The sequence below is a fragment of the Piliocolobus tephrosceles genome, chromosome 5 (genome assembly GCF_002776525.5).
Source record: "Piliocolobus tephrosceles isolate RC106 chromosome 5, ASM277652v3, whole genome shotgun sequence".
In the NCBI taxonomy this organism is placed as follows: domain Eukaryota; kingdom Metazoa; phylum Chordata; class Mammalia; order Primates; family Cercopithecidae; genus Piliocolobus; species Piliocolobus tephrosceles.
In genome coordinates this window covers 156,380,323-156,393,256 of record NC_045438.1, presented here as the reverse complement: position 1 = coordinate 156,393,256, position 12,934 = coordinate 156,380,323, and the positions used below count along the sequence as shown (strand labels likewise).

General features: G+C 47.6%; 1 protein-coding gene across 3 annotated transcripts in view; it reads left to right on the top strand.

Moving 5' to 3' along the window:
- Positions 1-274: 274 nt before the first annotated feature.
- HIVEP1 (HIVEP zinc finger 1) overlaps positions 275-12,934 on the top strand; it is a 155,932-nt gene continuing 143,272 nt past the window's right edge. The window contains exons 1-2 of one of the 3 annotated variants that reach the window (XM_023185348.3): positions 275-375; positions 7,055-7,197. In XM_023185348.3, the coding sequence (XP_023041116.2) occupies positions 7,158-7,197 (40 nt within the window). In that variant the 5' untranslated portion in view covers positions 275-375; positions 7,055-7,157. Of the gene's footprint in view, positions 376-3,345; positions 3,567-3,688; positions 4,086-7,054; positions 7,198-12,934 lie in introns of those variants that run through there. The other 2 variants (XM_023185350.3, XM_023185349.3) reach the window with 2 other exon arrangements.

Here is a 12,934-nt window from a genome sequence, read left to right as displayed (position 1 = left end):
GTCCAGGTAGCAACGGAAAGCCTGTGCAAATGTTCCTCTTTCATTGCGGGGCTAAGGAGTGTGGGTCCTTTGCCGCGACTACCTGCTTGCCTCTCTCAGAACCTGCATATGAAGTGCGGAAGATCTGCCTATCTTCTCAGCGGCGCAGAGCCCAAGGTAGAAACCGATGGAGGCGGTGCACTAGATAACATCAAAGCCCCGGGCAGGGGCCAGAAAGGGGGGCACAGGCAGCCCGGGGAATGAAGCGCCTCCCTCTAGCATTTCCTCTCACGCCCACTTCCAACCTAGGAGGCTTTTGGTTTCTGCTTTTGTTGTTTTTAAAATTAAAAGTTAAACCCAGGAAGCTTTGGATCAGACTTTTGCGTTGCAGTTCGGGTAAGTTTTTCTCTCGGTTCTTTTGTCTGACGCCTGGCTTGGGAAGAGCCTGGGCGTGGGGCAGAGTTGGCAGGGCGTGCGGGGAAGGTTTTGTCGCCGGGTCGTCCAGAGGAGGAGGGGATTCGGCCGGTGGACGGGAAAGCCCAGCACGCGCGGAGGGCGGAGGGCGGAGGGCCGAGGGGAGGGACGGGCGGCGTGACCCGGCGGCCGGCGGGGAGGAACCTCCGGGATCTCCGCGTGGCGGTGGCGGTGGCGGCGGCGCTGCCGGGCCGGGCGCTGGGCGGAGGGCCGGGGCCGCGGGGCCGCGCCAGGGGGGAGCCTGAGCCGGGCCGGGCCGGGCGGCCGCGTGGGAACCGGAGCCGGGGACGCAGCGGCGGGGGCGGGCAGGGTGGCGCGGGCCCAGTGGACGCGGGGCCGGGGTGGACTTTGTGACCTCTCCAAACTGTTCACCAAGAAAAACGTGTGTTGAGCTTTTCAGTGACACTGTCCTCCCTCGAACCCCACTTTCCCCAAGGGGGGCTCCAGAAGCATTCACGCGGCCGGTGGGGATGGAGGCATAGAGAAATGGTTCCCTTGGAGCCCCCTCTTTTTTGGGGGCAGAGAATGGTCACTCGCTCCCGCATTGTCCCAGGATTTTTGACAGTTGAAACTGCAGTTTACCATTCACATTCATCCTCTACATTCACCCTCTGCTTCATTTTTTTCCCACGCTCTGTTTATTTGATACATTTTGAGAAAATATATTGGATTTGCCACAAAACAATTAAGCCTAAAGAAGCTACTTTATAGTATAGCCAGATTTCCCTGCATCCTGATATCTAGGAAGAAGTGAAGGCAGAATTAGGAAAATAACTGCATTTAGAAAATTCAAAAACTTACTAGGAAACTATTCTGTATTGTATATATTTCAAATAAAAGTTTAATATCTGTTTGCTGCTCAAGGAAATAGTTGAAATGTCAAAATTTACCTATTATAATTCAAAATTGCGTGTATGTTTTGTTGGAAAGTTCGTAGTAATGCTGAATCCTACATAAACATTGTGTTGACAGTATGTTGTGCTCAACAATTCTTGGGTTAAACGTTATTCATCCAGTTAGCATTTTTCACTTCCGAAGTGATACAAACTCCACTCATTATCAAATTACCTTACTCCTGACAGATTAATAGCTATACGTTCAAGTTAAACGCATGTTTATTTTTTGATTCAAATAACCCAGTTGGGAAGTTACATTATATACTTTTTTGGTGATTGCAACCTATTGGATATCGTTTCACTTCACAAAAGAGAGATGGTTATATCACAGTGAAAAATAAAAATTGCATTATTTCATTGTAGGGTTAGCATTAGTATGCTAGACATAATTGTACATGTACACAGTTCGATGATCTTTGCTTTTGTAACCAAATTTACTTTGTAGTAGGCATATTTCTCCCTTTACATGATATTATTTTTGGCCACACACTCGCCATTACTGAGTATTCCATTTTTAATCATTCCCATTCTGGTGGTTTGAGCTTTTCTTAGCTCAAATGAGCCAGAGGTACGATTTCCTCAGGGGAATTTTAGGGGTCAACTCTAGCAGGAAAAACCTAGACGTCGTTATGGAAGCCCACGGGAACAAAATAATTCAAGTTTGCACAGATGGCCAGCTGTCTTAGTGGGTGTATGGTCGTTTAGCATTTTTATTCCTTAAAAGGGGAAAACAGTTTAGTTTCATCAGGGATTTTTTTTTTTTTTTTTGCATCAGTTTTGTTTCACCTTATTCCTCTCAAGTTTGAGGTGGCCCGTTAAACCAGCCACTTTTGCCTGCTTCTTGAGGTGGACATGTTGAATTTGTGTCCCAAACTGGGAACGTTCTTTAGGTCCAACCCTGAAAACCTTCTTCGTTACCCCTGTTCAGCCCCTCTTCACTGCTTTGCCATGGATTTCCACTCCTTGCTTCCTCTACTGCTTTCTAGCAGCCGGGGTCACACCCTGGTTCATGCTAATTACTCCCTTCTTCCCCTTTCACGCTCTCCCCTGCGTCCCTGGAGCCCTTGTCCGACGACCAGCCCCGCACCCCCTTTTCTGTCCCCGAAGTCCCCTCCCGGGTCGGCCCTATAAGCTGTCAGGCTGTCAGGCAGGGGTTAATTGCGCTCGCAGCTTCGGCACTGGGAAGCACCAGCGGGGCTTTGAAGCGGCCTCTGGAATAACCTTGGCTTTCCTCGCTCTTTTAATAGAACATCCGCCACCAAAAAGTGGTTTCAGTTCAGGGTTAATAATATGTCCCCTTCCACTCTCCAAACCAACACCCCGCCCCCCTCCGTTTTTTTAAAAGTTGTTTTTCAAAGTTAATGAGTTTCAAGTTTCACAATGACTTTCCCCTTCCTTCTACGCGTTGCTGAGGAAACCCCCTTGGGGTCCCCCCCCCGCCCCTGAGCCTCCCCCTCCCCCATTCGGCCCGGGCGAGGGGCGGGGCCGGGAGACCCCATGACGTCAGCGGCCGGCCCACATCCTGCTGTAGAAAGTAAAGAGACGGTAAAGAGAAACTACCGCCCCGCCCGCCCCGCCCCTCTTCCCGGACCAACCGCCCCCAACTGAGCGACCCGGCCAGGCCTTCCCGGGACCGCGTGACTGGCCGGGTCCGCCCCTCCGCCCCCGCCGGGTGCTGGCTCCCCAGGCGTCGCGACCCCTGGCTCCCGCCCCCCGCGTCCCTAACCCCGCCCCTCCCCCCCGGGCCGCGCCGCCACCTCCTCCCGCTCCCCCTTCCCGTCCCTGCGGCGGCTCGGCCGGGCGGGGCGGGGAGGGGCGAAGCGGCGGGTGGGTGGCGGGGCCGGCGCGGTCTGGGGCCCGCCCCGCCGGGGAGACCCGGGGCACTGGCTCCGGGTTCGTGCCGGGCCGGGCGCCCATCCTGCCCCTACCTCCAGGCAGAGCTGGCGGCCGCGCCGGCCCAGCTGGGCCCCGGCGCCTGGGCGTCCCCCCGCCCCTCGCCCCGGCCTCAACCCCAGCCACCACGGGGACGCCCCCTCCCCCGCCCGCGCGTCGCCGCCCGCGGCCTCCCCTCCTCCCGCCCCCGGGGATCCCCTGCCGCCCCGCCCACCCGCGGGAAAGCCTCCGACCTTCGCCCTGTCTCCCCCACGCCGCGCGGCCCGTGTTCCTCCCGCCGGCCCCAAAGACGCTAAACGTGCCCTACTCTGCCCCGGGGGAGAGGTAAAGCCCGCGCCCGTCCCCCCCGCCCCCGGCCCCCCCGGCCCCAGGGTCTGCCCGCCCGCCCTGCCGTGGCGCGCGCCCCCCAGCCCGGCTGCCGGGCTCCCTGGCGGCCGCGATCATGCCGTGGCTTGGGGCGCCGGCGAGCCTCGCCGCCTCCTCCGCCCGGCGGCTGCGGCCCCCGCCCGCGCGCCCCGCGCTCCCCCCCCCGCCCCCCGGCCCGCTCCCCTGTTTAATATTTCAGCGCTGGGTGGTGTGAGCGCCAGTCGCCGGCCTTCAGCGTGGCGGCTGCTGGGCGGCGGCGGGGTGACGGACGGAGCGGTGGACCCGGGAGCGGCGGCAGCCGGAGGAGGTTATGTTTGTGTTTGGGGTTGTCAAGTGAAGGAGGGATCCCAGGCGCCGCCGCCGCCGCCGCCGCCGCGCGGGGGTCGCGGAGATCCCGAGCCGCGGCCGCCGCCATCAGCAGCGCAGCTCCAGGGCCGGCTGCAGCGGCAGCGGCTCCGCCGGGCGTCCTGGCAGCAGGTTCGGCGCGGGCTCCGCGGCGGGGGCGCTGCAGCTGGGGAGGGCGGCGGGGCGGAGCGGGAAGGGGGGCAGGAGCACATCCCCTCGGCGGGCGGGGGGCGTGCGGGCGCGCGTGTGTGTGTGTGTGTGCGTGTGTGTGCAACCGCCGACCTTGCAGAGGGGATGGCTGCGTGCGGGAGACACTTGGCACTTCTGGGCGCCCTCGCCCCGCGCGAGCCGAGCAGGTACAGAGGGACCCAGCCTCCCCAGTCGCCTTCCAGCCGCAGACGCATTTTGCAAGAGGGTGGGGGGTGAGGGAGACCAGGCCTCGGCATCCCAACCTCCCGGCTTTGTGGCTTTCTTTCCCTTTCGTTCTTTGCTCTAAGTGCCTGTTTACTCTCGGCCACCTGGGTAGTTTCTTTCCGGGTTGGGAGTGCGCGCCTGCAGCAGTTGGGAAGAGGGCGGTGGGTTGGGGCGCGGGTCGGCTCGGGCTCGCCTTGGGGTCGGGCTCGGGAAGGAGTTGCTGGCTGGAGAGGGGAGGGGGCGGCGGCGGCGCTGGCGGCGAGGAGGAGTCTCAGGGCTGCCGCGCTCGCCTCATCTCGTCCTCCTCCTCCTCAGCTCTCTGCATCCACTCCAGGCTCCTTCCTGAGCTGGCACTTACATTCCCCCCTCCTCCTGGCATGCGAAGCGCTTTGTTCAGTGCAGCGTTGCAGAGGGGTTTTCCCAGGCTCCGCCCTCCACATTCATTCATGTTTTTTTCTCCTTGCAACTGTCTTTACGCTTTTTGATCGTGTCATGTTTTTGCTCCATGTAGAATTTATTTCTTTCCCTTAAAGGAACGGTTTATCACTCGCCCTAGTCGCTACAATGCTGCTGCCTTTAGAAATATCCACTTACCCCCACAAGGATTTAAACAGGGGATGGACAGCTAGGGACAGTGGGTAGGCGGTGAACGGGGTAGCAGAAAGCCTTTACGGACAGGGAATGTGCATATTTTACATTTATGCTCCGGATCCCATGGGATCACATGATTGGATTATACAGTCAGAGTTCACGCTTTAAAAACTTCCAAATATCGTTACCATTTAAAAGCTTTAAGTTTAATAAGGAACGTATTAAGCATTCATACAATTTATTTGGTACGGATGTGTATCAATTCTTTATTGAATCAGAACCTTCCTGAATTAGATAGTGGATGTTTCTTTGGTGCAAGGAGTTGAGAAACCGTATCTTTTATAGATCACTTAGCACAATGCTAGATGAAATAGACCATCATTTTTTGTCTTATTTTCCTGTGTAGTTAAAAACTGCAAATAATTTTGTGCTGAGCTGACATACAGCCAGATCAGGGATATAATACTGAAGTTAATTGTAACCTTCTTTACCTTCTATTTCTTTGCTATAATGAAACCATAAATTTCTAAAACCTTATACTGGGATGTTAGACACATTTCTTCCCATACAGGTTTTCTTAGGGAGAATTAATAGTTCAGCGTTTTTGTGTGACAGGCAAAGCGTCTACAATGTTTAGTTTAGTCCTTATAACAACCTTCTGAGGTGGATAATATTTCCTAGTTTTACAGTTTGGAAATCTGATCTTCAGAGGGGTTAAGTAACCTGAACAAGGCCACACAGTAAGGGGTAAAGCCTGGCTTTGAACCCACTCTGGTTTGACACCAAGATAAGTAGTCATGACTTGCTGTGCCTCTTGAAAGAAATCCTGAAAGTAGATGTTATCAGCTCCACAAAATAAGCACTGGATATAACTGAGTCATGTAGTACCACATTCTTTAGTTGCTGATCTTGGACAAGTTACTTATCCTCCTGTTTTTTTTTTTTTTTTAATCTGTAAAATGAGTAAATGATAGCTACGTTCCTAGTTAACAGATTAAATTAGGGAATGTGTAGAAAGTACATAGGCACATAGTAGGTGCTCATAAGTGTTCACTTGTACAGTACCACATATAACAAAAGCTTTAAGCCCTACTGTTCTATTCTTGTGTCTTTGCTTAATGACTAAACATTGTTTCATGTTTAACAGTGACAGTAGGCTTTGCTTACCAGTTTTCTTGCAGTAAGTTAAAATTTCAGCTTTAAGATCCTTGAGAATCTTGTGGAAGAATGTGAGGTGGCTGATTTGGGGAGATAGGTGATCCTGTTTTGGGTCATTCTTGTCTTGGCCTATTGTATTTCAGATCACTGTTTTAAAATGTGTAAGTCAGGACAGGCTAGGTTATGCTGCAGTAACAAATAACTCTCAAACCTCACTTAAGCAAACAAGAAAGTGTTTCTGGCATATGCTGTGCAATCACATGGGTTAGCCAGAGCTCGACTTTGTGGTGGTGTCAGATTTGCTGTCTGGAGCAGTCCTGATCCCATGGCAGCAAGAGAAGAACTCTGGAGGATCATGCTGTGATAATAACTAAATGCTCTAGCCTGGAAGTGGAGTCTCATCCACTCACAGGTCGTTAGCTACAACTCCGCACACGTTCCTGGGAAACACAGTGAGGCAGAAAGTGTGGTCCTACCATGAACCTAGAGGTCTTGAATAACTGGAGCAGCCACAGTAGCAACCCCTTGTATTTACTGAGTTAACTAAAACAAGATGAACAAGACATTGTCCCTGCCCCTATGAATGGGCAGATTTACTATATATGCATAACATAATCCTTTTGTAGCCTGATGTGATACTTTACTTGTTCCTGGTATTGTCGTTTTAAAACACAAAGTGAGTTTTTTTACTCTTGTGGGATAAAGATACGGTGATTTTTTTCTGTTTTCTTAATGAGAAGTCCCAGATATTGACAAAATGACCTCTGTTTAATTAAAAGTTAGTGAGTAATCTTTTGCAGTGGTGGCCAGCTTGGTTACTTTTTCTTGAGTTTAGGTTAGTGCCCTGCTAGGCAATAACTTTTAAAGTATCTTTCTCTTCTGAGGTAGTAAAATGTGCTTCTTCTTTTTTTTTTTTTTTTTTTTTTTTCTTTTTTTAGCACATGGATTAATTGATGTATGTTGAGTTTATGGAGCTGCCTTTTGGTGACTTGCTTTATCTAGAGTTTTTAAGAAGAAAAAGAAGCCCCTGATTCAAAGAAGATGCCTCGAACTAAACAGATTCATCCCAGAAATCTAAGAGGTAAGGCTTTGCATTAAGTAGAAGTAAGGCTTGCCGCAAATCTTTTAGTAAAGTATCTCTTTGGTGACGGGAATGGCAGTTTGTTAGATGTTAACCCTGCCTGGTGGCGAGCTCTGTTTCTCTTGTTCATTTCCACGTGAACAATTCCACATGAAGTCCTGCACAATTCCTGTCTCTCAGGAGATACGTAATAAATATCTGTTGAATGAATTAATTGAATTTGATGAAATTACAGTGCCTTCCTTCCAGACCATTAGATGGGGTATTAAAAGCTGAAAGTTGCTGTTTGTTAGTAGGAACCATATTTGGGTCAAGGAATCTGAAATTAATGGTTAAATATTCTTTTCCAACTGGATCATTATGAATTTTGTGTTTTTTTTCCATTCCTCCTCCATAGTTCTTTTGAGGTTTATTTTTGTACTGCTCCATCAGTTAGATTAACAAGATCAGAAGTGAAGAGAATTGTAGGCATTCACTCAGACCGTTACTTGCAGAAGCCAGAGGCAAATTAAGTTATTTTCCACAAAGAAGTAGTGGGTCAGAAATGTGTATATGATAACACATTTCACATAGAGAGAGAAGTGTGTTTTCCACCAACCGCAAATACTTTTAATAATAGAAAAGTAAGTGTATTCTTGCTTATTGTTTAAAAAGATTTGTATTGTTCTCATGTGTTTTATCAATGGTGAATAGCAATTATCTTTTATATTAAAATTCAGGAGATAAGAATGTAGTAGTGTTAAAAAAAGAACTATTAAAGCAAATAATTCCAAACTGAGTATGGTATTTTATGAAATATTTACCATTACAGAAAAAAAAAATTCTGAAGCGTATGTAGGGGGAAAAGTGACTTAAAAATCAAATAGATTAATTTGAAATGTTTCCTGGTAAAATCAATTTGACTAGTTACCATAAGGTGATCTTTGAAAATGTAGTCAATTTTATGGCCTCTGTGAATCTGGAAATAGTGCTTGTTTCCTGTCTAGAAATCTCTGTTGCCTCAGGCGGATGCCTCAGCCCAAGTTCAAATTGATGATTATAGTAACCAGTGTTCAATGAGGTGGAGATTTACATGAGAACATTAAGTGTAGTCTATGGAAATCAGATTTTTTACAGTCATATAGAAAACGTTGAAAATTGAATGTGTGTTTGCCTGTCTCCCTCCCTAGAATCTAAACTCCCTAGAGACTCACTCTCATTTATTACTGTAGGAAAAGCCTCCAGACCCAAGGGTGCCAGCTGAGGTAGGCATTTGGAAACATGGGCCCTGCTTTATCTGTCCAGGGAGGGCACCCTATTCTAGTTTGCACAAGTGCAGCGTATAGGCAAGCAGCAGCCCTAGTCCAGCACAGTTTCTGGCAGCTAATGGCAGCCCAAATATTTGTTGAAGGAAGGAGTACATGATTGATCTGAAGGTGTTATTTATTAGGTCATAAATATTAAACATTTTTCATATTTAAAATATATATTTATAACATTCTAGATAAAATGACTATCCTGAGAAACACAGATTTGCAGGCCATAGGCTCTTTTCCTTTCTGTATCAAATAAATGTTCAACTCAGCACATGTTTGTTACCACCTTCATGTACTTCATGTTCCTGTGATCGGAATAAAATGATGATAAAACACAGATCCCAAAAGGAGTATGGAGAGGTGATAGGGAAACATATAACTATGTCCTGTGGTGAGAAATGAGCACTATGAAGATTCCGCAGAGGCAGGGAGTCATTATTTTGTCTCCATTGTAGGGGGCGCAGTTTGGAGTCAAGCAGAATGATGATTTAGGGAAGGAAAGTTAACACCTGAATTTGGTTCTTAAGGCTGGGAAATTATCTGCGAAGCTGACGAGGCAAAGTGAGTGCATTTCATCCTGGGGTAGGAGCTTGTGAAGTAACTTGGGGACTCTGAGCAACTTTAAATTGTTCTCCATTTCTACAGCATGAGAAGTTCTATTCAGGAGAGACAAGAGGGCAACAGAGAGGCAGGAGACTGGAGTGGGAGAATCAGGAGGAATCAGATCAGGAAAGGCCTTCAGATTTGAGCCTACATTTCATATGTAGAGTTAAAAGTTTTCATAAGAAAACTTGCTTCTTTCCTGAAATTAAGATATTTTTAGAGTTTTCAAAGAGAACTTGAAATAAATTTGTCTAACTTGTCTGTGAGAGTCTAGAAAGTTGCTTGACTAAGGTAGTTAAGAACTCTCAGCCACTAAAGATCGAAATAGATTAGAACTAGTGAGCATAGTAAAGCCACTTCAGTGGGACTTCTGATGGGGAAAGGGACGACTTCAGGGAAGAGGCAGCTTCTGAGCCAGTGTAGCTCAATCAGCAGTGGGGAATGGGAGTGAAACTCTAGGTGCCCCTGGGAAACCCTGAGTAAGCAAAGGGACAGAGAGGATAGTGCTAAGCGGTGACACATAGAAACTTCTGCTTTCCTTCTCACAATGTCTGTGAGGACGCTGGGAGTGATGTGGGGGTTAGAGTAAGCAGGTAACTGTCAGCTACTGAGATTAATTTTTGAGCATGTCTTTAATATCTCATTGTGACAGTTTGAAAAATCAGCTTTGTTGTGCCCTACCTGTGATCCACTGCTTTGCTTTACTAGAAGACATCTCTAATGCGATGAGATAAGAAATGCGGGGAGAGGAAATTGGGAGACCAGAAGAGCAGTCACAGCCCAGCTTGTCCTATTGTGTCTGCTGTTAGCTCAGGAGTTTTCAGGAAACCCATCGCCTCTTTTTCGGCTTCCTGGGGGGAATAGTTTGAAATACTTGTCTTGTGCTTGGTAATTAAGTCAGTATTAAAAGACAGATACCTTGTACTTTCTCAAATTATATTTTTCTTATGCTTCCATGGCAGTTTCACCTCTTAGAATGTAATCTTTCTTTGATTTATTCTTGATTCTCCTGCTGGGACAGATACATCCCTACGGATGTGCAAAGCCACAGGGTAACATGTATCTTTCAGGAATGTGAATTTTACTTGGGGGAAAAATACATATACTAGTCTATGTGTGCACACGTATACACATATTAAAGTATTAGACAAGCGTCAAAATGTGCAATACCAGGATCTATCATGGAAGAGTATAGAAAGTTTGCATGGATTTGAAAATTAGGCCTGCCCAGACTGCTTTCATAAGGAGATAGAGTGTATACTTTTTTGCTCCTAGAGGTTCTTTAGTAGAAAAAGTGTAAGAAGAATTGTTAGGTTAAGGGCAGGAAACAAATTGGGGACATAAATGAGACAGTGTCTGACTTGATGGGTGATCTGTATACTGTGTAGGACTGTGGTTTTGTTGAATTCAGTCTCTTCACCCTTGGCACAATGTTAAACCAGATAGAATCAGTTCTCCATGCCTGTTTCCCAACTGCCTGTGCAGTTTTTACACCGACCTATCCTTTGTGAGGTTGAAGAATTTTGAAAGAGCATGAGAGAAGCACTTGGTGTTCAGAAGAAAGGCTTAGCATGTTGTCCTAGGTTCGGTGGAGAAGGGTCACTGGACTGCACGAGGTGGCTCCTCCGCATGGTCTTGGTGAGTTGACAGCGGGGCAGCGCTGTGTCGCCCAGCCATCATTCCTTACTCATCGCTGCTCTGCGGAGGCGTTATCTCCACCACCTTCTCAAGTCTTCGCTTGGACCTTGGGTAACATGGAATGGAGGAGTTGGTGGCTTGCAGAGGGTTCCATGCCACTTCTATCGTGATAAAGGGCTCTGTTCGTGTTTTGCCACCCATTATTGTGAATGTGTTTCAAAGCTTTGATAAAAAGGAAAAGAGGCGTTACTTATTTTAGTTGCATTTGAGCCTAGGGTTTCAAAGCTTCATTTCCTTTAAGATTGGAAGTCAGTGTGGAAAATACTAAGTATTAACCTTTTGCAAAACATGTTTTGAAAATTGGTGTAGCTGTTTTTCATTTTTATTGGTTGAGTTCATTTGGCTCTGAACACCCTGCAAAACATGAGAACTCTTTTCTGGTCTGAGAACCAGAATTTTTTTTTTTTTTGAGACGGAGTCTCACTCTATCACCCAGGCTGGAGTGCAGTGGTGCGATCTCGGCTCACTGCAAGCTCCACCTCCCGGGTTCACGCCATTCTCCTGCCTCAGCCTCCCGAGCAGCTGGGACTGCAGGCGCCCGCCACCTTGCCCGGCTAGTTTTTTTGTGTTTTTAGCAGAGACAGAGTTTCGCCATGTTGGCCAGGCTGATCTCAAAACTTCTAACCTCAGGTGATCCGCCCGCCTCAAAGTACTGGGATTACAGGAGTGAGCCACCACACCGGCCCAGATTGCTTAAAATGTGAGAAGTAGCACTGAGGAATGTGATCAGATCATGGCCTTGATTGACACATGGGGTCGCTTTCCACAGTTGGCCTTCGTGTTCTCCATGGCATCTTGTGCATAGTCATTTGCCATTTCAGGAGCTCAGTGTGCAAATCCAGTATTTCTGTGCTTGGTCGTCTTTCTGGAAGGTACCTCTTCTCCTTTTCCATTTCTGCTGTTTTCTTACTCCGTATGGGAGCTGTCCCTGCTAAAGATTTCACCTCTTCTTATGAGTTGTTTTTCCTTATTTTCTGTTCTCTTGTCAGATACCCTCCTCCCCTCCACAGACGTGCCTTGGGTCTCCTTTGCTTGGGTCCACATGTGCCTTCTTCTACTTACGATGTTACATCATAATCATTCTTCTCCAGGTCTCTTATCTTAGCAGGATTATAATATGTCAGAAGAGACAATTTTGGTCATCTGTGTGCAACAGAAGAATATTTGGTCGTGTTAACTTTTTGTTTTTGAGACGGAGTTTCGCTCTTATTGTCCAGGCTGGAGTGCAAGGCACTATCTTGCCTCACTGCAGCCTCCGCCTCCAGGGTTCAAGCAGTTCTCCTGCCTCAGCATCCCGAGTAGCTGTGATTACAGGCATGTGCCAACATGCCCGGCTAATTTTGTATATTTAGTAGAGACAGGGTTTCCCCGTGTTGGCCAGGCTGGTCTTGAACTCCTGACCTCAAGTGATCCACCCGCCTTGGCCTCCCAAAGTGCTAGGCTTATAGGCATGAGCCACTTTGCCTGGCCTGGTTGTATTGACTTTTTAGCAAACTAGAAGGTTGAGATGATTTATACTCAGGGAATTTGTTTACATTTTTGAACCTCGAGTAGGAAATGCTTCTTCCAATATTTGGTAGCTTCTGATTAAAAACTTATGATAATTTTAATTGCCTGAACAGATAAACCAGGTGGTTATTGTTAACGTTCCTTTTATATGAAATTTTACTTCATATACAAGATTTTTATAGTTTATCCCTTTGGTACATTTAATTACTATAAAGGTAAAGAGTTTGGCCTCATGCAGTCACTGACTTGCTATGTGGTTGGTTTCCTTGTGTGTAAAATGGAGATAATGTGTGAAGATGAGATGATACGGCAAATGTAAGCATTTGCCACAGTGCCTGACACAGGGTACACACTCAATCCAGAGAGCTACTACTTTCTATAAAAAACTGGTTTATGTCAGACTCCTGGGTTACATATGCTTTATAAACACAGGAAACAGGAATATCTACATAAAATCTGTAAATGCATTTTAGGCTGTTCATGTCCTCAGTGTTGATTACTGACATGTCCCATTCTTGTTCTGACTACTCAAAGGTTGGGATCTGGGGAGAGAGGTCAGCGCAGAAAATAATTTGGGAATATTCTTTCCCAATGTGCTGCTCCCTCCATTTTTCCACTTAAACTCATTCAAG